This window comes from Solea senegalensis, linkage group LG4, assembly GCF_019176455.1.
Source record: "Solea senegalensis isolate Sse05_10M linkage group LG4, IFAPA_SoseM_1, whole genome shotgun sequence".
In the NCBI taxonomy this organism is placed as follows: Eukaryota; Metazoa; Chordata; class Actinopteri; order Pleuronectiformes; family Soleidae; genus Solea; species Solea senegalensis.
In genome coordinates this window covers 2,220,821-2,247,966 of record NC_058024.1, presented here as the reverse complement: position 1 = coordinate 2,247,966, position 27,146 = coordinate 2,220,821, and the positions used below count along the sequence as shown (strand labels likewise).

At 41.3% G+C, this 27,146-nt stretch overlaps 1 protein-coding gene across 1 annotated transcript in view; it reads right to left on the bottom strand.

Annotated features, from left to right (window-relative positions):
• Nucleotides 1-6,336: 6,336 nt before the first annotated feature.
• Nucleotides 6,337-27,146, bottom strand: part of LOC122767913 (dedicator of cytokinesis protein 3-like) — an 86,520-nt gene continuing 65,710 nt past the window's right edge. The window contains exons 25-53 of the mRNA XM_044023484.1: nt 26,552-26,679; nt 25,459-25,605; nt 23,422-23,520; nt 23,146-23,240; nt 22,981-23,056; nt 22,672-22,772; nt 21,430-21,488; nt 21,122-21,270; nt 20,700-20,785; nt 20,569-20,595; nt 20,090-20,185; nt 19,682-19,742; nt 19,376-19,469; nt 19,122-19,270; nt 18,054-18,158; nt 16,660-16,801; nt 16,397-16,563; nt 15,600-15,686; nt 15,199-15,378; nt 14,620-14,703; nt 12,915-13,031; nt 12,703-12,812; nt 11,654-11,798; nt 10,353-10,434; nt 9,941-10,059; nt 9,439-9,526; nt 8,952-9,071; nt 8,322-8,407; nt 6,337-7,910 (exon numbers count right to left, since the gene is read on the bottom strand). Coding sequence (XP_043879419.1) covers nt 7,254-7,910; nt 8,322-8,407; nt 8,952-9,071; nt 9,439-9,526; nt 9,941-10,059; nt 10,353-10,434; nt 11,654-11,798; nt 12,703-12,812; nt 12,915-13,031; nt 14,620-14,703; nt 15,199-15,378; nt 15,600-15,686; nt 16,397-16,563; nt 16,660-16,801; nt 18,054-18,158; nt 19,122-19,270; nt 19,376-19,469; nt 19,682-19,742; nt 20,090-20,185; nt 20,569-20,595; nt 20,700-20,785; nt 21,122-21,270; nt 21,430-21,488; nt 22,672-22,772; nt 22,981-23,056; nt 23,146-23,240; nt 23,422-23,520; nt 25,459-25,605; nt 26,552-26,679 — 3,656 coding nt within the window. The 3' untranslated portion in view covers nt 6,337-7,253. The remainder of the gene's footprint in view (nt 7,911-8,321; nt 8,408-8,951; nt 9,072-9,438; nt 9,527-9,940; nt 10,060-10,352; nt 10,435-11,653; nt 11,799-12,702; nt 12,813-12,914; nt 13,032-14,619; nt 14,704-15,198; nt 15,379-15,599; nt 15,687-16,396; nt 16,564-16,659; nt 16,802-18,053; nt 18,159-19,121; nt 19,271-19,375; nt 19,470-19,681; nt 19,743-20,089; nt 20,186-20,568; nt 20,596-20,699; nt 20,786-21,121; nt 21,271-21,429; nt 21,489-22,671; nt 22,773-22,980; nt 23,057-23,145; nt 23,241-23,421; nt 23,521-25,458; nt 25,606-26,551; nt 26,680-27,146) is intronic.

Genomic DNA, 27,146 nt, shown 5'->3' with positions numbered 1-27,146 from the left:
GTTGTTTACTTGTGATGGAGATTTGCTGTTAAACCGAATTCAAGTTTAAAATTATGTTGACCAAATATATATATATATATATATTTTTTTTTTATCTCTCGTTTCGACGTGCACCTTCAGCCTCTGATGTTGTTTAAATCTACGTACTGGTCCTTTAACGATACATGAGATGCTTCTGCACGCGTAAGGAATATTGTTGTTATCGTAAACGTGCCAACATTTTATTGAATTTGCACTGTGAATGAATGGATCCTCTTACAGGGGATGAATGAATGAATGTTGAAACATTAGATTTAGTTTCTTCAGAAATGTTATGGAAGAGTTCACATTTGCTGAAAGGAAGAAATGCTTATGCTTTATCTCACGTTGGCTCCATTTATGACCAAAAGAAAAATATTTATGTCAACTGTATAAAATAAATATATTTTACTGATGTCCTGAGAATGTGTTTTTACTTCAAAGGTTATTTCATAGTAAATTTTACTACATGTCAGTAACTGAACACGCACTATTCTAAAAACTCACATTTTAAATATCGTCGTTTTCCAACTCTAATTAAAATAAATGATACAACATCTCGTGCGTAATATTACGAGTTTATTCTCCAAAGATTTTTTTTTTTTCTTTTCAGTTTGGCCCTAATACTCTCTTCATTCTCTTCAATTTTAATATTATAAAATAAAACAATCCTTAAGTAACATAAGAGGATTTAGCACAGATTGTCCTTTTGTCACATGAACAACATGAACTGAAGAAAGAAGTTTTTAAAACAGATGGAGGTGACGACAGGTGAAGAACTCCCTGCTCCTCGTCTTATATTCAACACATATTCAGGTAGAATGGAAATACTGAAAATGACACCCGTTCCCCTCCTGTCTTTGCCTGCTACAAAACTCATCTACTCAACTGCACTTCCTGCTTCCTCAGAGGTCACGTGACTGAAGATTGCAGGAAATGCCATTGCAGCTGTTTTGTGTAAACAAACGTGGGCAGAAGAACGAGTGGAGGAGCAAACGTGACCTGAGAGAAGAGCAGAAAGTTCCAGACGGTATCATTCTGTGAAAATAAGACACTTTATACACTTCTGCAAATTTGTCTCTACATGTTCTGAGAGTCATTTTAAACTCTTTTTCACATTAGTATTGTGGAAGCAACACATTTAAACATAAAAAACTCATATTATAAACATAATATTAAAATGCCAAAATGAAATCTCAAAAACGTGAAAAATGTAGTAAACTAATAACATTAAGAAGTTAAATTTAACATCATTTTTATATTTTTTTGATGTTTTGCTTGTGAAATGTTTGGCGTTTAAATGTTTCACTAAACTGACAATTCAATTTAGAGTTTAAACTAAGAGTCGAACATTTTTTGACGATATTTATAACGAGAAAACATTGCATCTCGTTATAAGGTGATAGTTTCTCGTTATAACGTAATACTGAGCACTCCACTTTATTTGTATGTGTGGCAGCATTACCCTTCCGTATAAAAAATATCTAAAATTCATAAAAAATCATAACATCCAAAAAAATTGAAACTCGTATTTTAGTTTAGAGACGTCAAAAGTGTCATTTAAACATCAAAAGTGGAAAGATGTCACTCGTGAATCGTCCCAAACAATATTTATTCTATAAGAATAGAAAAGCGTAAACATTTTATAAGATCAAATAAATTTTAAACTGTTAGTTTAGTGTAACATTTAAACGTCAAACACAGAAAGATGACGCTGGTGAAACGTCGCATACAGAATGTTAAAATGGAATTTAATTTTTTTTTTCTAAAAATCATAACATCAAAAAAACCTTAAACTTAGTTTTGTTTAGTGAGACGTCAAAAACAACATTCAAACATCAAAAACGTCACAAACGGTACAAAACTTAAAAAAATTAGAAATGGAACGTCAAAGTTTTGTCATTGTTTGGTGACAGCAGAAACATACGTAAAAAAATGTCAAAAATTTAACATGTCTTAGAAAAAGTCATTTATAATCACGGTACTGCAGAGTCCTCCACAATCATGACACACCATGTCTCTACGGGAGCCTGAAGCGGACAAACCTACATGTGCCACGCTGGGAACTTCCTGCTCAGCGACGAAGAAATAGAAGAAGAAACAACGTCACGTGACAGAGGAGGAAGTTGTGAGAGTGAGCTAGCCGTTCATGCCATGACCCCACTGATTACGCCACCGATCCTCCGTCTTCTAATTACGGCAGGCGGAGGGCGACACTTGCCAGTTACGTCACCAATTCTTTGCGCCTTTCGAAGCTCGACAGCTAATACGAAAATTCAAATGTAATGGGAGGTGTTTAGTTTAGATAGGCAGGAAATACTTTACACAAAACTACCAAGAGTTGGCCCTGGATCGCTTAATAACATCACTAGACAATTGATTGAGAAAATTCTGCTGAGAAATTTTGATCGTGCCTGCTTCTTGCTGCCGATTTTGGGTGGATTGAACCTTTAAAACGTGAAGTATTTAAATCAGGGGTGTGTCTGGTTTAATTAGAGCCAAATTTGATAATGTGAAGATGTTTCGGGGGCAAATGGTCACTTGACACCTTTTTTCAACAATAACATTTACATACAAATGCAAAGTTTAATTAAAATCTAATTTTCATTTTCACAATTATCAGACTAAACTAAACTATGTCTTTTTTGTCAAATTTTGGACGACAGATTAAAGTATGAATTTTTTGTCAAATTTTAGACAACATACTAAAGTTTGACTTTTTTGTCAAATTTTAGACAACATACTAAAGTTTGACTTTTTCGTCAAGTTTAGGACGACATACTAACCTATGACTTTTTTTGTCTAATTTTGGGACATACTAAAAGTGCGACTTTTTCGCCAAATTTAGAATCCATATACTAAAGCCTGACTTTTTGTCTAATTTTGGACGACATACTAAAGCATGACTTTTTTGTCAAATTTTGGACGACATACTAAAGCATGACTTTGTGTCAAATTTTGGACAGCATACTAACCTATAACTTTTTTGTCAAATTTCTGACGACATACTAAAGCATGACTTTTTTGTAAAATTTTGACCTTTTTGTTATTACTTTTTTGTCAAATTTCTGACATACTAAAAGCACATACTAACCTATGACGTTTTTGTCAAATTTTGGACAACATACTAACCTATGACTTTTTTGTCAAATTTTGGACAACATACTAAATTATGAATTTTTTGTAAAATTTTGGACAACATACTAAAGTATGACTTTTTCGTCAAATTTAGAACGACAAACTAAAGCATGACTTTTTCGTCAAATTTAGGACGACAAACTAAAGCATGACCTTTTGTCAAATTTTTTGACAACATACTAAAATATGACTTTTTTGTCAAATATTGGACGACACTAATCTATGACTTTTTCGTATAATTTTGGACCCCGTACTAAAGTATGACTTTTTTGTCAAGTTAAATTGTGGTTTATTCCTGCTTCTTGCTGCTGATTTTGGGTGTATTGCACCTTTAAAACTTGATTTACTTAGACTTTTTTTAACGAGGGCCAGATCTGATGATGTGAAGATGTTCAGGGGCCAATGGTCACTTCACATCTTTTTATTTAACAGTAACTTTTACATACAAATGCACTGTTTAATTGAAATTTAATTTTCATATAATTTTCATTGTCACTATTATCATCATGAAATATGACAACTTTAATACATGTTGTTTTCTCTGTTTTGGACAGTTAGAAATGTGTTTGGAAGAGCATGGGGTTTTGAGAGTCAAATGTCACACAAACACAGAAACATGAGTGAGTCAATAAAACATGGTTTAATGTCGGTCAATAATCCACAACACAGCAGTTAGTGAGTAGGAAAAACAAACAAAAAGAAAAACGTGAGTATTTACATCTACCATCGTGAACGTCACAGCTTATGAACATGCTAACACAATAAAGATTTGTCTGTACATTGTTGTACAAAGGAATGTTGTCATAGTAACCAACCAACGGTCTGGATTTTCACACACTTTTCCTCAGCTGCCCTGAAATAATCTGAAGAGTTAGAGAAAAGGAAGTGAATGCGTTTGTTTGTTTGCTGTCGTTTTTACGGCAAAAAGAACAAAAATTCAAACGTGTTTAGGATGCGTATAAATACACGAAATATCAGCTACTTTTATAAAAATCTGATGCAGCATTTAAACATACAAGTTATAACGGAAATCATCTTTTCACACTTATTTTATAAACTCAGTCTCAGTTTTTTCATGGTTGTAAAAGTGTTTTTTTGACAAACCAGTTTCAGACGTGGTCGCTGGTTCTGAGTGAAAAAAAAAAAAACCTTCAGATTTTATCCTAAAATCATCAGTTTACGTCTATCATGTCTTAAGAATGTGTGTTTGCACCTTTTCTCACCGTTAAAACAACCTTTTTTGGAGTGGAAAGTAAAGTTTGTCAACCCTGCACCAAACCCCATAGAGAAAATCAGAGGTTTTAACATCACAGCACACAACACACCTCAGTGACACAAACTGACCACACGAGGCAGCAGTAGACCAGCAGCTCTTGTGTCCCAGAGAGCTAAAATTGCTGATTTTTTTCTATGGAATCTGGTGTGAAAGCGTATGGAAGCTTATTGCATTCACCTGCAATCATTTTTAAAAAGGTTGTTTTTATGAGATATTTTTTTGGACCCGGAAAAAAAATTCTCATAAAAACAGACCTGAAAAAAAAATCTCGTAAAAACAGACCTGAAAAAAATCCAATAACATGACAAAATAATTTATATTGTAAAATTCTGTGTATGAAATTCTTCGTTCAGATTTACCTGAGTGACACTCGTAGAGTCTCTATGGACTTTGGTGTGGTTTCAAACTTCATTTCCAAATGTAAAAGTCTGTCTAACAGTGCGATATAGGAGCAAACATATTTCTTATCGTACAGATGACATAAATCTTATTTGGTGAGCTTTTTGTTAAGTCTGCAAACACTGTGCACTTTAACGTACCTGTTATTTACTTATCACTGTCTACAAATCTACAGTAATAAACAAGTTATAATGCATTATTATCATTATTATTATTATTTACTGAGGCAGGAATCAAATTCACAAGCTTTGCAACAGGTAAATAAAAAAATCGTGAAAAACAAAAACAATGAGCGAGAATTTTTAAATTCTACGACAGAAACACGCGACAGTGTTTATCGTAAACAAATACTGTGTTGATCTTCACATTTGTTCAGTTATGCCATTTCACTTGCATATTCCCCCACAGGCTTCACCTTTTTATGAATATATATATATATATATATATACATATATATATATATAAATATATATATATATATGTATAAATATATATACATATATATGTATATATATATATACATATATATGTATATATATTTATAGTTATTATACATTTATCTTGATTCTTCAGTTGGAAAATAAATAAATATAAATCTTTCAGCTCTGGATAACTCCTGAATTATTTAAAGCTGCAGTCAGTGATGTTTCTTGCATTAAAATACGCGATATTTAAAACGTAGAGTGGGACTTTTTTCATCCAAACTTTCCACACAGCACAGCTACCTGGTTTAGATTTGGATCAAATGAGTCGGATGAAAAAAAAAAGGTTCTTGATGATTCCCTGCGATGGAGTGGGTGTGTCCTACATGATGCATGCTCCACGCCCCTCAACCTGGATGGTCCATACGTTAAACTGTTTCTGCTCTATTTTGCAAAAATCTCGTAAAAACAGTCCCCGAAAAATTTTGTAAAATTGTGTGTATGAAACTCTTCATTCAGATTTACCTCAGTGACCCAGAGAAATTTTTCGCAAGAACGCCACAAAGAGGCGGTTCCCTTGTGGGACAGGACGGGTAATCTAGAACCGGGACTAAATCGATACTGTTCGTTAATGGCGACAAAAATCGCCCAGTCTGGAGGATTTGGACCCACTTTGCTAAATTTAACGAATTCGCGTACGTATAACAATGTAGAAACTCATACAAACACTTTAGCAAAGCTAACGTTTCTGCTGCTCCTGACAAATGCGATGTTGAAGTGTGGTCACTTAATCAAGAATCCAGGGTGTTAGCGCCACCTCTAATTAGGGACCGTACCTATTGGAATTCATGTAAATTATCTTTATTTTCTCTCCAAACGATCGCATTTTTGACGTATTAAACGTCACAAATCAGAACAGGCGGAACATTTAAAAAAATAAGAGAAATTAGTAAATGTGGTGCAAAATGGCTCAGTAGCGCCCCCAAAGGTGAAACCCAGTAGGACAAAGCCGAAACTAATTTGCACCAAATTCTATTAAACTTGGTGGAAACATTTCATGGCCCACGACAAACAAAAAAATCTATTGGGACCATGGCCTCAATGCAACAGGAAGTCGTCCATTTTGAATTTGGCATTCATCTTTGCGATTTGCACGCTTTCGTAAATGAATGAACTCGTCTGAGCGCGATTATCGTACCAACACGTGTCAATCTGTACGAGACACATCAAAGGTGAAAAGTTATCAAAAGGTCTTGCGGATTCAAAAGGGCGTGGCCACGGCAACCATTGGAATTTTGGCGACTATTTGCCAACAAACAGGAAGTGCCCTATAACTTTGCCACACATTGACCGATGCGCTTGAAACGTCATACGTGACACAAAAGACTGAGTCTGACCCAACAGGAAGTCGGCCATTTTGAATTTAAAACACACAACTTTTTCTTGTAATTTATGCGACAAAAGAAAACAATGTCATCATCAACTCTTTTTCAACATCCATCCCTTTTCTCATGTGATTGTTTGTCGGTGAATAAATGCCCCGCCTCCAGCGGCACGTTAGCTAAGTCACTGACAGCAGCTTTAAGCCTCACTCTGTTTTTCCACATTTGTTTTTTTTACAAATGTGGAAATTTGTTATATAACATTTGTTATATAACAGTAATACAATAATGTTCTCTTAAAGTGCCTTAAAGTCGTTTGACTGTCATTAGATATCAGTGCGATTAAAATTAACGTTAATTGATGCAAATCAATGACAAAAAAAAACGAAAAAGTTTGACGGACGAATCACGATGAGTCTGGATTGGACTAACGCTAATAATCTGAACAAATCCAGCGACGTTGAGTTGTAAACGCGTCATTTTTAACCTTCAAGCTTTTACCTCATCAGTGTTTGGTTATCGGAGCAGGACGAGTGGGCGGAGTCTCTTCCTCTCTCACATTTCCATGTCTTCTCCGAAAAGAGTTTTTTTTTTTTACACAGATCCTCTGTTGACGTCTCACTCCTCTCCGATGCCGTGCTCCCACGCCACCTTGGCCTGCTCGTCCTTGGTGGCCGTGATGATGGGCTGGGAGATTTTCCGCGGCATGGGTCGCGGTGCAGGTGGCGGAGGCGGAGACTGGGAGTTGAGGGCGTCCTCTTCAGGGATACACCCCTCTCTGAGGTAGGGCTTGGGGGGCAGGGCTGGGGGCGGCTCGTGGAGTTGGTAGAGAGGCGGGTGGTGGGGGAGGTAGTGCGGGAGGAAGTGGTGGTGGTGGTAGTAGAGGTGGAGAGGGTGCTCCTGCTGCTGCTGCTGCTGCTGCTGCTGCAGTGGGGTGGAGGCTGAACCTGGGGTGACTCCTCCCGGGGCGGACTGGCTGCGACAGGGAAGGGGTTTGGCTCCGTCCAGGACCTCGGTCTCGGAGGCGCTGTACCTGACGGGCTGGTAGGGCGAGTCCAGGTCCTCCTGGTCGGTGGTCCAGACCTGGCTGCTGGGGGCGGACTCCAGGGTGTCCGTGCGACTGGCTGGAGGGTCGGAGGAGGAGGCCGGGCCACCAAAGTTACTCTCGCTGAGGGAGGAGACTCCAGAGCTGGCACTGCCCGATAACGTGGAGTTACTGCCATCCAGGATGGACTGAGGACTGGTGGGCGAGGCAGGTATAGGGTGAAGGGGAGACTGTAGAGAGAGAGAGAGACGTAGAAGACGGGGTCAGCAGTTCAGTCCACAGTTCAGTCCTGGTTTTAACCCTTCTGTGACCATCCAGGATTTGGCATGCGTATTTTCATAACTGTAACTCCTAGACTGTTTGTGATATCTAGGCCCCGCCTTTCACCCTCAGTCAGCTGAGTGTGTGTCGTCCGCAAATTCCTGCGACTTAACAATATTCTGACCATATGTCACATTTATTTCAAAATAAAAGTTTGTTTTTCTACTGAATCTGTAAATTAAAAAAACACACAAAAACGTCATTATAACTTCATATTAAGTGGCAGTATAACAAACACACACACACACACACACACACACACACACACAGACAAACAGCAGGAGTGAGGAGCAAGAGGAGGAGGAGGAAGAGGAGGGTACCTTTCTTAAGGAGCGCGCGGGGAGAGCTGGAGGGAGGTCGCTGACCTGCTGGTGGAAAGCGTCAAAGTGCATCGGCGGGTGTTGGCCTACAGGGGGCGACACAGCAGGAGTGACAGAGAGAGAGAGAGAGAGGCACGATCACATGACGCAGAGAAGAAGAAGAGGAGGAGGAGGAGGAGGAGGAGGAATAACAGAGGAGGAAGACGAGTGTGTGAGGAAGGTAAGGTGTTGTGGTTTTAGCCACTAAATAAAAAGACTCAACGATGTCTCGAGAACACGTTCACGTCTTTATCTCACGGTGAGACTTTTCATCACTCTCTGTGGTGTTAAAACATCACACACACAGGAGCTGTTGATCCACTGCTGCCTCCATCACTAAGTTCAAATGTATATATATATACGTATATATATATTATATACATGTTTTATAATAGAATGAAATTCATTGTTGAAAAGAAAAGTTAAAGAGTCCGTTCAAACAAATAAGACTCAATATAAATATATAGGACTAAAGTGTTTTTTTATGTCAGGTTTTCACTGACGGGAGTTTCCTGTTTATATACAGTATCACAACTTTACACACACACACACACACACACACACAGTGCAGAGTGAAGAGCTGGGTCGTACCATGAGGCAGGTTGCGCGGGGGAACAGGAGGCGCTGTGACACTGGCAACGTGAGCAGAGAGGAAGGGAAGAGCTTCTCTGGTTCCACTGTCCAAACTCCAACTACTGGGAGTGGTCAGGACTGAAGGAGGAGGAGAGAGGGAGGAGGGGGGAAAAGAAGAGGAGGAGGAGAGGAGAGAAGGAGAAGGTGAGAAAGAGGAGGAAGAGGAGCAGAAAGAAAGAAGAAGGAGAGGGACAAGAGAGCAGAGGAGGGGGGAGGGAGAGAGAGAAAGAGGTGGAGATAAAAAGGAGGAAGTGGTGAAGGACACAAACATAGGAGAGAGGAGACAAGGATAGGAGGACAGGAAGAAAGGGAAGGTAGAGGGAGAACGAGGAATCAGAGGAGATAAAGGATCTTTATTTCATCATTCTGTGTGTGAGTGTGTGTGTGTCTGTGTGTGTGCGAGCGTCAGTGTGTGTGTGTGTGTGTGTGGGGTTGGTTCTTGTACCTTTCTCAGCCACAGACAGGTTGGGATCACTGCACGGTTTACATGGACCGATCACCTGATGGAACAAAGCTCTCTGGAAGTTCATCTGCTGAAGACAAAGACCAGACTGAATCCTGTCTCACACACTCTGTCTCACACTGTCTCTCATGCTGTCTCACACACTGTCTCTCACACAGTCTCACAAAGTCTCACACACTGTCTCTCTCACTCTGTCTCTCACACTCTGTCTCACACACGCTGTCTCAACACACTCTGTCTCACACTCACACACTGTCTCACACACTGTCTCTCACACTCTGTCTCACACACACTGTCTCACACACACACTGTCCTCACACACTGTCTCACACGCTGTCTCACACTCTCACACTCTGTCTCACACACACTGTCTCTCACACACTGTCTCTCACAGTCTCACACACTGTCTCACACACACACTGTCTCTCACACACAGTCTCACACTCTGTCTCTCACACTCTGTGTCTCACACGCTGTCTCACACCTGTCCGTTGTCTGTGATGTTGGAGTACATGGCGCTGCTCGGTCGGTCTCTGTGCGGCGGCAGCAGCATCAACATTTCTCTGTTGTGTCTGTATTTGTCTGGTAGAGAAGGAGAACCCACTGTGGGAGGAGCATAAACAACAACACATGACCTGGATGAAGGAGAATCTACACAGACATACGTGTGTGTGACCTTTAACCTTTAACCTAAAGTCTTAAACCATAAGCAGCCATTTTGAGACGTGACGGAACATGAGAACCAGACAAAAAGCCCTCACTTCCTGTGGTTTATAAGCTTGTGGTCCTCATTGAGAATTATGTACAATTACACACACACACACACACACACAGTGTGGTTTCCATCACCTCAGAGGACATGACACATGTTTATATGTGTACACAGAGATGCTCACCTCTGATTGTCGATGGGGCGGAGTTTATCATCTGAGAGGGTGCAGAGTGGGTGGAGCTCAGGCTGGAGGAGGAAGGGCTTGGCTGCAAAGGGAGGGAACATGAATGTGAAAATAATAAAACGTAATTTTTCAGATTTTTCTTTCTAAATAGTGTTTATCTTAAGATTTGGTTTTATTTTGGAGGAGAAGATTTGCTAATTTATCTGCACTAAGGTTCCAAACACCAAAGTCATTAAACTGGTTTACTTGTTTAATTTCAGTTCAGTATCACCAAACTCAGAGCTTCACTTTGAACGAGAAAGGGTGAATAAACATTAAACTAGAACTAGAGAATTCCATGGTGAAATGTTGATGGTGCCTTCTTCTTGCTGCCGATGTGGGTGGATTGAACCTTTAAAACTTGAAGTAATCAGGCAAAATAGTATTTTTGTGGAACTAACCTTTAAAACATAGAGAGAGAGAGTGACTGACTCACAAGCCCCTCCCCCTCGCAGTTCCCCCTCCCCTTTCAAACAGTCCAAAACAGGTGAAAAACACCATGAAAGCACCATGTTTTAAAGTTGTCATATTTCAAGAACGGTTGATGATAGAGAGTAAAGGTTTGGTGTGTGAGCGTCAGGAGACTTTCAGCAGCTCCCACATGGGAGTCAATGGGAGGTTTGAGCAGAACTCTCTGTGCTTTTAGGTGATTTTAAGAAAAACTTAAGTCATATGACAATGAAAACAACACACAGGGTTAGACGACAACCATAGCAATGCTTTTATGTCAAAATGATCCGTGTAGGTTGGAAATTGTGGGCGGGAGAAGAGTTTGTTGAGATTTTTGTGATTATTTTCCTGTACTTCAGCTGAGTGTGTCACTGGAGCCACGGCTCACACACGTATTATAAAATCTGCAAATGTCCAAAAAAAGTACAAAACGTAAACTGCGTTTGTTTAAAAACAATAACATGCATCAAAACTTTTGACTTTTGAAAAAAAATAGACGCCGCTGGACACAAAGTTGAAGAATTCTCATGGAAGTGCATTTTATTCACCTTTTCTGAGAAAACAAGATCATTTAAAAGAAGAAAATATCTAGAGAGCATGTCCCATGTGTTTAGTTTAATCCAGCTTTACATTAGTCTACTGGAATTTAAAGCTTTTAAGTGCATTGTTAGTTCAGAAAAACAGGCAAAATCGACTTTTAAATGAAATTTTATCTCAGGAAAACAGAGTTTTTTAGAACATTTTTCAAAGGTGAATGCACTTCTGTGAAGTCCTACAATCACATTCTTGGTCTTTCATTCTTTCATTCTGACCTGCATGCGGTAGAAGTCTTCAGGATGCTCCACCACCACGCCGTCAGCCAGGATCAGCAGATTCCCAACGTTCCCCATCTCACTGGAGTTGTGCGAGGAGAGAGAGGAGGAGGAGTTTCGCACTGGAGTCAAAACAGCTATCGGGCTGAGGGGGGGGAGGAGGGAACGAGGAAGGAAGGAAGGAAGGAAGGAGAGGACCGAGCGAGGACACATGCAGAGTACAACAACCAAAACGTGGGAAGTGATAAGATGGGAATGTGAGGAGTGAAGATGAAGAGAGAGAGAAAATGATGGAAGTTTAGGAAGAAGCTGAAGATTATATTCACACGAGGTGAAAGAGTTCTAAAGTAGGCGACGAGAGAGATGAAAAAAAAGATGGGATGAAGGAGTGAGGCGTTTGACGAGTGAGTGGATGAAAGTCGACAAAGAACCTCGAGTTCAAACATGTGTGCTCTTAAAGAGACAGTTCAGGTTATATAATACTTGTCCCTTCACTGAAAAACACTTCATTTTTTTTACGAGTAGAAACTGACGTTTGTGTCACTTTGTAAACTTCGTTAATTTCGTTGCCAGTTTTCACTGCTGTGTTTTCTGTGCAATGACAATAAAAGGAAGTCTAAACCACTCACTCTCCTGCACCAAAGTCCAAAGAGAAAAAATCTACGTCAGTTTGAGTCTGCAACATTTTAGGATTAAGTTTCACGTCTTTATCTCACAGTTAGACAGACTTTTCCAGCTGAGAACTGAAGTTTGTAAACCACTCACTCTCCCACACCAAACCCCATAGAGAAAATCAGTGATTTTAACATCACAACACACAGGAGTTGTTGATCCGCTGCTGCCTCCATCACTAAGTGGATGTCTTATTTTAGTAAATCTGACATTTGAAATTCTTCACTCAGATTTATCTCAGTGACATAAAGTGACCACACGATGCTGCAGTAGACCAGCAGCTCCTGTGTCTAAGTCTGAACGTCTGGACTTTGAGAAGATCTGACAGCGAGATAAAGCATGAACATGAGAATGTGTGTGTGTGTGCGTGTGCAGACCTGTGTCGGTGCATGAGTTTGAAGCTCTCGGGGCTCATGGGGCTGTGAGACGCCAGGATCCCTCTGGGAGTGTTGGCTCCTGAGCCGGTTCTGTCTATACCAGGCAAACCCTGCAACGCCACATAGAAACACTGCTCTGAATATTCACACCGGCCTCCGTGAACAACGTGCAAAAATGTAAACACACGCTGCGGCTGATTGTGTGCACTCACGTGGAAGAGGCTGCTCCTCATCATCTGGAACTGATCGATCAGCTTTTTGTGCAGGGGGCGCATTTCCGGGTGCACCAGCTTCTCGTGTACCGCCAGGCCGACCCCGAGGATGTGAACCTGCGGGAAACATCACAATTAATGACGAGGAGTCGACTACGATTAACTACGAGGAGTCGACTACGATTAATGACGTGGAGTCGACTACGATCAACTATGAGGAGTCGACTAGGATCAACTACGAGGAGTCGACTAGGATCAACTACGAGGAGTCGACTAGGATCAACTACGAGGAGTCATCTACGACAACTACTAGAGTCGACATGATTAATGACGGAGTCGGCCACGACAACGAGGAGTCGAACGTGAACTACAATTAATGACGGAGTCGACGATCAACTATGACGAAGACTACAATCAACGACGATGAGTCGACTACGATCAACCAAGAGGAGTCGACTACGAGGAGTCGACTACGATCAACGACGAGGAGTCGACTACGATCAACTACGAGGAGTCGACTACGATGACTTCGAGTCGACTAGATCAACTACGAGGAGTCGACTATCAACTATGACGAGTCGATCTACGAACTACGAGGAGTCTATCAACGATCGACGACTATGATTAATGACGGAGTCGATCACGATCAACTATGAGGAGTCGACTATGATTAATGACATGGAGTCGAACGATCAACTACGACGTGAGTCGACGAGGAGTGATTAATGACGAGGAGACTACGATCAGACGAGGAGTCGAGAGGAGTCGGAGGGATCAACTACGAGGAGTCGACTACGATCAACTATGACGAGTCGACTATGATCAACGACGAGGAGTCGACTACGATCAACTACGAGGAGTCGACTACGATCAACTAAGAGAAGTCGACTATGATTAATGATGTGGAGTCGACTATGATTAATGACGTGGAGTCGACTACGATCAACTATGAGGAGTCGACTATGATTAATGACATGGAGTCGACTAGGATCAACTATGAGGAGTCGACTACGATCAACTATGACGAGTCGACTACGATCAATGCTGAGGAGTCGACTACGATCAACTAAGAGGAGTCGACTACGATCAATGCTGAGGAGTCGACTACGATCAACTAAGAGTCGACTACGATTAATGACGAGGAGTTGACTACGATCAACGATTAACTGCTCGGACACAGGAAAGAACAGACATGGGTCATTGGAAGTTACGTTGATATTTAGTTAAATGTCTCCTGATAGGCTGATAGGACAAATTAAAATAGACTAAAAGGACAAATTAAAAGAGAATAAAATGAAAAAATAAAAGAGACTAAAAGACAAGGCAAATACTTGGAGGTCCCAGGCCAGAAGGGGGCGCCCTTGAGTGGTCAGGAAGTGTCCATGCACAGTTTAATGGAGCTAAGGTGATAGTCTGACTAAGAGTGTGAGTTTAAATGTGGAGGAGAAAACAATTTATTGGCCGTGTACGCGTGACTCCGCCTCCGTAGGTGGCGCTATAACTCTCTACGAGCTAGAGCAACAGTACTGCAGTTTATACGTCGTCTCCTACTACTACAGGACAGAACACAGACGAAGAGTAGATCGAACTATGAACCACATTAAACAGGTACGTTAGTCCGACTAAGACTAGCTCCATTTAGACTAATGACATGATGCGTACGTGTGAGTCACTGACATGTAATGAGTCAGCAGTGACTTCTCACCTGCTCCTGCATCAGATCTTTGAGTTGTGTGATCTTCTCTGTGTCTTCAGGATGACTGTTGATGTAGTCTTTATCAAAGAAAGCCTGGTCACAACAAACAAACATCAAGCACAGACAGTTCGCTCAAAATCATTTCATGAAGTAAACACCACTTTATCTGTCTGTGACACAGACTTTTACAAACAATAAGTAAGGTTTATAAACTGTCTTCTCTCCCACACCAAAGTCCATAGAGAAAGTGATCAGTGATTTAAGCTTGTGGGGACACAGGAGCTGCTGGTCCTCTGCTGCCTCATGTGGTCACTGAGGTAAATTTGAACAAAGGATTTTAAAGCCCGAATTCACTAAATAAGACATTTGAACTTAGTGATGGAGGCAGAAGTGGCTCAAACACCTCCTGTGTGCTGTGATGTTAAAATCACTGATTTTCTCTGGACTTTGGTGCAGGGAGAGTGAGTGGTTTACAGAGTCAGGCAGCGCTGTCAAACTGAGATATTGTGGAGAACTCGTTTTTTAAGACATCCTAGACTAAAACAAAGTACACCGACCATCACACCGAGTTCACGTTGTCGTACGAACCTCTTGGTATCTTGCGATGCCTCCATTGACGGCGGCGTCAATGACGCCGTTCAGCGTCATGCTGAGCAGGTTGATGTTGCCGTGCAGCTGCTTGTGTTGGTACTGACTGATCAGCGTCCGCAGCTCCTGGTTCTTGTTCTCCACCACAGACACGGCGTTTTCCAACGGACTCACCTCCACCTGGAGAAGAATTCGGCCGAGTCAGACGCAGCCCAACTCAATTTAGAGACTGAATGCATATATATGTGTACGCCTCTTTTTCTTCATGTGGTTTTCTTTCTTGTTCCTCATGTGAGGAGCTGGGTTTTCATGACTAAACCTTTACTTACTTACAGGAAACAGGAACTTTCTCATTCACGGGAATTTGTTTTGTTTTAATAGTTGTTTTTTTTCTCACTCACCAGCTCTCGCTTCTCCACCTCAAACCAGCGAGAGATGCCGGGCAGAGGGTGAGTGAGGATCAGTGTGGTCCTCTCAATCCACAGACTCTGGAACACACACACACACACACACACAGTCATACACACCATCAAATGTGTAAAGGTCATTTAGAGAAAAAAAACAAAACATAATTAACTTTGTCTAAAGGGATAAGATAATATAAGATAGGTATGAACTAAATTCCCAATCCCATGGAAAGTTTTTGGGAATTTAACGATCATTTTCCACCCCTCAGCAATAAGATCAGTAGGGTTGCAAAAATGTCCCCAACCCTAACCCAAATTGATGGGGAAATGAGAAATTAATGGGAATTTTCTGCCCCTTTGCCCTAAATGATTGTATGGTATATATGTATATATATATATATATATATATGTATGTATATATATGTATATATGTATGTATATATATGTATATATGTGGGAGAAAATCAGTGATTTTAGCTCGTAGGGACACAGGAGCTGCTGGTCTACTGCTGCCTCGTGTGGTCACTTTGTGTCACTGAGGTGAATCTGAAAAAAATATTTAAAATGCCGAATTCACTAAAATAAGACATTTGAACTTAGTGCTGGAGGCAGCAGTGGATCAACAACTCCTGTGTGTGTGATGTTAAAATCACTGATTTTCTCTATGAGCTTTGGTGTGGGAGAGTGAGTGGTTTACAAACTGTCTGTGTAACAGTGAGATAAAGACATGAAATCATGTTGTAAAGATATCATACACTTACGCTGACCTATATTTCCTCTCTTTAACTCACCTTGAACTCATTGTCTCGGTCTTTGGGTCCTTTGTGGAACGGCCGGTCGTAACGGAAGCGGCGGACGTTGTTGACCCGGTAGAAGCTCTTGATGCGGTCCGGTACTCTGTCCATCTGGAGCACGCTGACGCCGTCTGGCACCGGGGTCACTGCGTAGATCTGGAGATCTGAGGTCAGAGGTCAAGGGAATGGCTGAGAACACTGTGGACGGAGACTCGTGCCTACGCTAACACTCCGTGAGTGTGTGTGTGTGAGAAGGATACACTGCGCGTCACACTGCAGAATGGCCTCGTCCGGCTGATTGGGGTGCTGCATCGCAATGGCTTGTGGGAATTCTCCCAGCATCCTTTGCTGGAAGGCCTCTAACCTCTCGTAGTCGTGGCCACGACACACAAACTCCTTGTTCTGGAGGAGACGATGGCAAAGAGCAGTTTTTAATAAACAGGAACAGAAAGTTTACTGAAAACTGACCAAAGAAGGTTTACTGAAAACTGACCGGAGAAAGTTTACTGAAAACTGACCAGAGAAAGTTTACTGAAAACTGACCGGAGAAAGTTTACTGAAAACCGAGCAGAGAAGGTTTACTGAAAACCGAGCAGAGAAAGTTTACTGAAAACCGAGCAGAGAAAGTTTACTGAAAACTGAGCAGAGAAAGTTTACTGGTTTACTGAAAACCAGGACGTGTCAATGCTTGTATGTAACGTTTGAGTGATATCTGTTTTAATCACTAACATTTCCTTGCAAAGTCCAAATTTAGGTTTAAGTTAACCCTGAAGACCTCCTTTAATATCCTGAGTAGTGTTCCTATGGAAAGTTTAAAATTTGGAATTTTTCCAAAATTCCCCTCACTAAATTTCTCAAACCCATGGAAAGTTTCTGGAAACATCCCTTTGCCACCCCAAATATACCAAAGTTTGTTAGTTTGGGATATATTCCAAATTGGAAACTTGCCATGGGAATCTTTGCAACCATACTTATCTCATCTTTAGGGTGGCACATTGGTGGAAATTTAGCTGTAAACTTTCTATGGGTTTGGGAAACTTAGTTTGAGAATTTTTGAAATTTTTGCTTATATTTAGGGTGGAAAAGGGGTGAAAAATGCCTGTTAAATATAGTCCAGGAGTTTGGGACATATTCCAAATTGGAAACTTTCCATGTGAATATCTGTAACCCGACTTATTGCTGGGGTGGACAATTATTGTTAAATTTCCAGACACTTTCCATAAGATTGTGAAATTTAGTTCAGGAATTTTGGAAGCTTTTTGGAAACTCTACCTTTTTTATTTATCTTGTCTTTAGAGTGGCAAAGGGGTGGAACATTCCCAGTAAATTTCCAGAAACTTTCCATAGGTTTGGGAAATTTGTGAGGGAATTTTGGAAATATTCCAAATTTGAAACTTTCAATGGAAATTTTTGCAACCCCAGTCAGGATATTAAAGGAACTCTTCAGGGTTAACTTAAACCTAAATTTGGACATTGCAAGGAAACATTACTGATTAAAACTTCACATATTGATCAAAAGTTAAGAAGCTGGTTTATATTTTAGTGGAGGTTGTAAGTGACGCTGCATGCATACACTCCATTCATTCATTCATTTGTCTCACCGTATTCTGTAAAACAGTATCAAATTAAATTATTCAATTTACGTGGTACTCACTCTGAGGAAGAAGGGAAACTTCCTGCCGTAAAATCCCACCCTGAAGAACTCCGGCTCCAGACGCTGCTGCTCCATGATGTTGTCATAATATGCTGCCTCCATTTTCTAAACACACACACACACACACACAGAACCTTACAGTCACATCACCATTTGCTAAGTCATGGTGGCGACTTGTGGAAGCAGATAAAAACAACACGTACGTACTGAAGAGAGGTGATTTACAATTCTTAACAGGACGTGAGTGTGTGTGTGTGTGTGTGTGTGTGTGTGTGTGTGTTTGTGTGTGTGGCTCAGACTCCGTACAGTCATACTGGAGCTCACACACACACACACACACACACACACACACACACACACACACACACACGTGTGTCACATTTACAGACTCTAACCATCATATATTATTGTTTTTATGAAGTATTTCGAAGCGTGATTTAATGTTTTATTGACACACCGTCAGCACCGACTGCGCTGTAGCGCCCCCCTGTGCTGAGACTCAGCAGCCACATCATGAAACTTACACCTGCTTAAGTCTACGATGTCTTAAGAACATGTTCACGTCTTTATCTCACTGTTAGACAAACAGAGAAACTGTTGGAAAAAGTTTGTTAAGCACTCACTCTCCCACACCAAACCCCATAGAGAAAATCAGTGATTATAGCTCACGGGGACACAGGAGCTGCTGGTCTACTCCTGCCACGTGTGGTCACTTTGTGTCGGAGAATTTCAAATGCTGAATTTACTGAATTAAGACATTTGAAGTTAGTGATGGAGGCAGCAGTGGATCAACAACTCCTGTGTGCTTTGATGTTAAAATCACTGATTTTCTCTATGAGGTTTGGTGCAGGGAGAGTGAGTGGTTTACAAACTCCAGTTTCCTGTTAGAAAAATCCACAGCCACACTTTAAAAAACCCAAACTATCTCTTTAACATTGTTGTGTTTGCAGGTGTGTCGTTATTTAGGACCTTTTTTCTGTCATAAACACTGACCTTGTCAGGACCAGTAGTCCTCATGGAGACCAAAACCTGGTCCTAATGAGGCAGAAAGTGTGTGTGTGTGTGTACCTTTCCCTTGTTGAAGTAGTGGATGACCTTTCGACAGAGCCCCTCTTTGCGATGCCACTCACTCTGAGCAGGATAGTGAAGGAACTCTTTGAGCGGCCGCTCGTCCCAGTGCAGCAGCTCCCAGTACAAGAGCAGAGTGAACGCGGCCTCTGTGGACAAACAACAACAACAACAACAACAACAACAAGCAGGTCACACACACACCTTCTATGTCCACCACTCTGTATGTGTGTGTGTGTGTGTGTGTGCTGTACCGGTGTAGTTCTCCGCCTGTAGATGCATGTCACACAGCTTGTGGATGTAGCGGATGTACATCTCCTCCTTGTTGATCTCGGACTTGTAGAAGTTCTGAGGACATAAAACATAAAATCGGTCAAAACAGCGTCACCCTGGCCGGAAGGGGGACAAGTCGTCAACAACAAACGGGTCAACTGGTTAACGTAGAAGGAGCTCGAGGTGTGCTCGGGAGTCTGAATGGTATCCTCCAACTCCGCCTCTCCTTTCATTAAAATGTACGAAGCTAAAAACATGCTAACAGCTGAGCACGGTCGCCGGCGTACCAGGAGGTTGACGGTGCAGCCGATCTTCTTGTTCTCCGTCTCGTCTCCTTTCATGCAGTCACTGAAACACAAGAGCGTTATTAGAGTTATTGCTAGTTTTGCTAACTAGCGAGCTAATCTAGCTGTCTGTGGACCAGCATAGAGCAGTATTATGATTCTGGACCAGTATTATGACCCTGGACCAGTATTATGATTCTGGACTGGCACCAAAACCCAACAAAATGCTGGTCTTTGCTGGTTTTTACAATGTTTAGCGTACAACATAAGTGCTAAATGCTTGAGGCAGCCATCTTGAATTTCTCCATTTCAACTCCTCATGCCAGGAGTTCACAATTCAAAATGGCTGCCATACAACAACACAACACACAGAACATGTGCTCAGTGTGTGTGTGTGTGTGTGTGTGTTACCGGTAGTCCAGCAGTCGCTCCATCAGCCGTGTTACCGAGGTAACGAAGGACACTCCTGTCTCCCTCCACGTCTCCTGCTCAATCTTCTCCAGCAGACTGTGAGGACACAAACAAACAAACAAACAAACAAACAAACAAACAAACAACGACTTGTCAGTTTGTTTTTTTATTCACAAACAAAACAAATGTGAAAACAGGAAATCAGACGTTAGTAGATTAGAGACGAGATTTAAGGCCCTAATCTACACGGAAACATAGGTTTAATTTAAACTAAATCTTTCTTCCATAACATGTAAGCACTTTCAATGACCCATGTCTCCCTGGGGCCAAACTTTCAAGGATTTCAAGGACCCAAGGGAACCCTGCTCCATTTACTCCTCAGACGTTTGATAACTTGATTATTAAAGACTTCACAGAGACATGAAACAAAAACATGACATCTCCCAGTGAACGTGTGAATTCATGGTGTCATACAGTACCTGGGGTAAGGCCCAAACAGCTGGGTTCTAATCCCCGCAGCACAGAACCAAGCAAAACACACGACAGCAGAGTTAGAACAGAGGAGGTTAGTGTGTGTTTGTTTGTTTGTTTGTTTGTTTGTTTTCCTCACAGCAGACTGAAGAGCTCTCTGTAGTTCTCATCACCTTTGCCTTCAGACACCAAACTGTCCAGTTTATCGATCAGTTCAGCCTCCACCTGCACACACACACACACGCATGCACACATACATGCATGCACGTTCACACACACACACACACACACACACACATGCATACACACACACACAGCACATGCATGCACACACACACACACAGACACATGCATGTTCACACACACACACATACATGCACACACACATGTACACACATACACATGCATGTACACACACACACACACACACATGCATGCAAGCACAAAAACTTTAAATCTTAGATGCATCATGATTCTCATTTGTAATATGGATTAATGAAGACAATTTGATCATGTGACACGTTAGTGTGTGTGTGTGTGTGTGTGTGTGTGTGTGTTAACCTGTTTGAAGTTCCCGTTCTTGCGTTGTTCCCAGTCCATCATATCGTGGAAGATGGGAATCATGACGTTTCTCACCTCCACCTGAGGAACCAGCGTCACTCCCAGGAACGGGCCGATCATCCCGGGAATGAAGTGGATCTTATTCTCACCTGCAGACGGAGCAAAGCTGTCAATCACTCAATCAATCAATCAATCAATCAATCAATCACAGCCAGTCTACTGATAAATCAAGCCAGGAAAAGAATAAAAACATCTCTATGTTTAATTTAACAACACAAGAAAAAGTCAATAAGGAGCTAAACTCTCACCCAGGTTCTGCCACATGCTGAAGAGTTCGTAGGTCATCATCACTCTCATGTCACCGTACCTGTAGACGCACAAACATACAGTCATCGCCAAGTCCGCAGTACCAGAGGAAACCATGGGGGGGGGCAGTTTAGCATGAAGACACAAGGAAGGAATGTCCAAACGTCCTCCCTCACAGAAAGAAATTATCGCAGATTCCAGTTGTTTTGGAAGAAGAAATTCATGATTTAATCTCAAATTTCCAACTTGGAAAGTCTGAGTTTTACTGAGTCGTACACACGTTGTCACGTTTTTGTGATTTGATCCGTTTGCTTCAATGGTTTTTACACAACTTCTCACGGAACAAAGTCAACTGAGAGGTGTCGCAGTTTCTGACCTTTGACCTCCAATTTAAATGGAAATTTAAATTTAAAAACTGATTTTAGCCACATGTTGTCGTCTGTTATATCTTAAGAACATGTTTGCTGCTTCGTCAAACCTTTGTAAACTGTGTAAACTGAAGTTTTTGTCACTTTGTCACCGCTCACTCTCCCACACCAAAGTCCACAGAGAAAATCAGTGATTTTAACATCACAGCACACAGGAGCTGTTGATCCACTGCTGCACATGTTATTTTGTGACATCTGGTGTTTGAAATCATATGTTCAGATTTAGCGCCGTGTGACCGAGGCAACAGTAGACCAGCAGCTCCTGTGTCCCCGCCAGCTAAAATGGCTGATTCTCTCTCTGGACGTTGGTGTGGGAGAGTGAGTGGTTCACAAACTTCAGGGAAAGTCTGTTTGACAGTGAAATAAAGTCCGAGTTGGCAGAGATTTTATTACTGGAGCCTTTTTTTGCTCATGGTACGTCATGTTTGTCGTTGTCGGGAACTCGACTCTGCTCTGGGGCGACCTCTAGTGGATGTATTTTTGGATGATTCATGAAATGTTATTACGGAAATACTCCTTACTAACAGTGTAAATAGTGTGACTTTACTGATTTAAAAAACAAAATCAATCTTGTAGAATGACATGGCTACTGAGAGGTGGTGGGAAGGGGACCCTAAAATCTAATTCAGCTTAGGGCCTCATTAAGGCTTGTGCCGGCCCTGCACGTCAGCCTGAACAGCCAGAATAGCAGCGGATTTATTTAAAAACACTCTTTACCTTTTTAGTCTTTATACTCTTTAACAGCTTCAATGGTCAGCACTTTTGCCTGCTTTTATTATTTTACTTTATTTATTTATTTAGTTAGTTTGCTCTTACTTGTCCAGAGCCTTCTTCCTCTTGGCAGAACTCAGGTTTTCCAGCTGTAGACTGGGCTGGTTGATGTAGAGGACAGCCAGACTGAAGTACGAGTTCCACACCTGCACACACACACACACACACACACACACACACACACAATGACGGTAAGGCAGAACATCAGCACACCACCGTTGACTGGAATCACACTGCTGCCACTTGCTGTCTCTGCTGCAGCCGTATGAACTGAAGTTACCTCATGTTTCACCATGTTATTTAGGAGGGTTAGTGTGTGTGTGTGTGTGTGTGTGTGTGTGTGTGTGTGTTGACCTTAAAGTCAAACTCAGCCTCAGTGAAGTTCTTGTGAAGAGCAGGAGACAGATACTGAGCTGTGGTGAGGATGATGCTGCAGAGAGAAAACACACACGCAGTGAGTGTGAGACAGTCTTTCCTGTCAGCGTCAGAGGTTTTACGGGACTTTGTTTAACGTCGTACTTGCTGGTGAGGAGTCTCATGACATTCCAGTCACGAGGAAAAATGCTGAGCTTCATCAGATTCCTGAACACGCACAAAATCTTCAGCAGGAATTCCTGGAAACACGACATTTCATGTTACATTGATAAAAAAGTGAGAAATGATAACAAGACAGACAGACAGATCGATAGATGCTAGTCAGCTGGCCAGACAGACAGACGGATGGATGGATGGATGGACAGACAGATAGATTTATGAACCCAATCTCAGTCACATGACTCGGCGTTCCTGTGTTACCTTCAGCTCGTCTTTGCTCTGAAAGTTGTCCATCAGGTGCTGGAAGTGGACGTCCGTCATCTGTCGGAGGAGGGACAGGAGACAGGACACGTACTCTCCCTGCCAATGAGAAGCCAGTGGTGGCGACAGGTGAGCCAATCACAGACACACACGTCAACAAACACAAAAAACAACAACGAAAAGTCATTTTGGCAGGCAACAGCGCTGTGTCCACATCCATGGACATATGTAGCCGGCAGTTAGCGTCCACATTCAACGCAACTTACAACAAATGTCGTGTTTTTTAACACTTCTTATTGATGTAAAGTCTTTTAGTTGATAAATTCAGGGACCCTTGCTGCTAGTCTGCTAGTTTATACTCACAGTACATCCACAGACACAGGTCTACATACATACAGTATGTATATAACTCTATGTACATTTTACACCCACATGTTCACAAACTGGTGATTTGTTGACGAACTTTAGGACAAAAGGAATCATAAAAAAAAATCAAAGTGTTTATTAAAATCTGAAATAACATAACAATAATATAAGCTAACTAGCATGCTAACTTATACGAGCACATTTTAAAATATCATGAACCATCTCTTCAATTCATAAATAGACACAGTGCACGTTTAACACAATGTACAAGGCAGCATGCAAGAAGAAGAGAGGGAGTAGGATGAAGAGTGAAACATGATCTGATGTTAATCACACACAAATACTACTACTATTATTATTATTATTATTATTATTATTGTTGTCAGGGTGTACGCAGGCCCTGTGAGGTCAAAACACAACCAAGTATTCATACAGTCAGAAATATCATGAACTTGTGATTCTTGATTTATTTATTTATTTGTGTCCGGTTTCTGTACAGTGGATTTACCGGTTTTGCATGGATGTGTTTTACTGGTGTACAACTAGGTGGCAGTGTTGTGTTATACTTTTATTAGGATCAGAGCTGGCGTTCGTTACTTATGCTTTTCATGCAGGTGGGACATTTTTGTACTGAAGGTGCTGAGAGTGTAGTTTTTTCTTAAGTAACACTATACAAAAATAACAATAACAAAATGCCAGCGTTGTCAATAATCAGTGCCATATCCCAGGTTGTGTTATCGTTTTAAAGGAAATGGAAAATATATTAAAACTGACTATTTGTCAAAAACAGGCATTAAATTGGTTAAAATGCTAAAATAAGAAAAAAGAAGGATTTGTTGTTGCTTTACAATAAATGAATTGAAAGAGCAAAAATAAATACAGTGTTATACAGTTATACAGTATATATATAACACAGGGGTTGGGTTGAGTTGAACTCTCAGGGCCACCGTACACACTGTGATGTCATGAGTCGAAATTAAATTTGTTATTCTCACATTAGCTGTGATTTTGTAAAAGTTATCTCAATATAAAAGCGTGATGATATTGAGCTCTGGAGACGTCACGTGACTCAGTTTGTTTACTCCACCATGTTGGCAGGAAAAGCTTCTGTGTCCAGTTTCCCTGCGTACTATAATAGGGGCTAGTTTGTAATATCTCAAAGACAATCTGACAAATGATAGGTACTTACAATTACTTTAACTTTAAATTTGTTGGAAAAGACGGACAGCGACTCCAAGCCCGTGACTACTTTGTTGCTCCAAAACTCAGTAGCCAATCAGCAGGCAGCTTCCTAAGCCCCGCCCATGGACAGAATCACAAACAAAAACCCAGGGAGCGCAAAGAACAAGTTTCAACGCAAAAGAGTCAGAGCGAGCAAGCGGAATTCCGATCACTACAAACATAAAGTGTTTTTTCAAACAAATAAAATACAATATTTTTGAATTCTTTTATTTGCAATTCATGTATTTTGATTTTGTCCATTTTTGTTTGCTTCATAAAGTGTTGTTATAGTTGATTAGTTAATTTGAATGACAGCTTCCTGCCAAGATGGCGTTGTTTTGACTCTGATTGTTGCGTGACGTCAGCTAACTCTGGGACACGTGGACAGGTAGGTGGATGCAGGCGGGAGGGGTGGTGGTAGTAGTAGTAGTTAGATTGTTAGTTACTAACAGTGATCTCCGCGGTGCACTGCGGACAGCGTTGACCCCTTACCGCCTCCTGCGATTGGCTCTTGCTCATGATGGACAGCAGTGTCTGCAGGAGGACGTCCAGCAGAGACTCCACCATCATCTCCACCTCCTCCTGCACCGACGTGTCCTGGAGGACAGACGTGAGAGGACAGAGAGACAGAGCGAGAGACAGAGCGAGAGACAGAGAGAGGGCGAGAGAGAGAGAGAGAGACCGGGGAAGACGTGGGATTAATTAGACATGAAGAGTAACTGTAAGTCACACGTGTCAAGATAACTTTTTCGACAATTATTTAAAAATAGAAAAAGATAGATGTAAGCTAGGTACCATGCTAGCTATGTTAGCCAGGGAGCTGGATAGATAGATGACAGACAGACAGACAGACAGATATTCAAAAGACAGATGATAGATAGATGCTAGCAAGGTAGCTAGCTCATGAGACAGATAGACAGAAAGACAGATAGTAGACAGAAGGACAGACAGACAGGCATTTTAGGGCCAACAAAGTAAAAGCAAACATGATGACACAAGGTAAAACTGTCAATATCATTTTGAAAAGACAGACGATGAAGACAGTGAATCTGGTGTTCACTGAGCGAGTTTCCCTGCTCTGCCCTCTAGTGGACAGTTTAGTGACAAGCAGCATCAAACACCCACTGATCACATGATCACGCGATGATTCTGTGAGCACAGAAGCGATTTATAACGACTGTGTAACTGTTGTGTGTGTGAATGTCTACGTCCTCTTTATGTTTGTTCTATATTTCCTTATATTATTATTATATATTATGTACTGTTCAGTCATTTAGTCTCCACCAGATACTGTAAATACTAAAGTAGTCTGATGTCTAAATAAGGACAATTCTAGTTCAGGATCACAGAGTGGTGCAGAGTGTAACATGGTCTGTGGAGACCCCTAATGGCCTTTTTGTGTATTGCTACCAAGGTGGAGCAATATTGGTGACATTTATTTCCAGCCATTGTATTCTTGGTGACTTTGTGTTTTGAACCACATTCACAAGCTGGTGTCGTTCATACACTATGTTGTATATCTTTGTGTGTGTGTGTGTGTTACCAGTGAGCTGGTCTTGATAATAGATAATATGGAGCTGAGAATCCCGGAGCAGATGAGCAGCTCTTTCTGTTGCCTCAGGTGAAGATGGATGTGATGTAGAACCACAGGGAGGAGGATCCGCCGAGACTCTGAGGACACACACACACACACAGGTTTTTATGTCTTACTGAGTCTTACTGTGTTTGTCAAAGGAACTTTTTATATCCTAACCCTTTTTTAGAGAGACAATGTCCTCAGGTCAGAATGTCCTCACAAAGACAAGTTTGTATGGTTTTTTTTGGACCTCACAAAGAGATAAACACATTTACACAATCTGTGTTTCTTTCTCTCTATTTTATTGTGAGGCTTACATTGACAAAGATTCCAGTCGAATCTTTTACACACACGATAAATACTCCTGTTTAAAAGCTAAATTTACTCGGCTGAGTTGTTGTTGTTTTTTTTAATGATGTTGGACATTTATTAGAGTGCTTGCTCCACAATGCACACCACGGAGAACCAGGGAGTTCTCCGTGGTGTGCATTGCAATCTATTATTATTGTTCGGCGTATGTTCTTCTTTCCTAAAGTCTTCTTCTTCCCAAAGTTCTGCACAT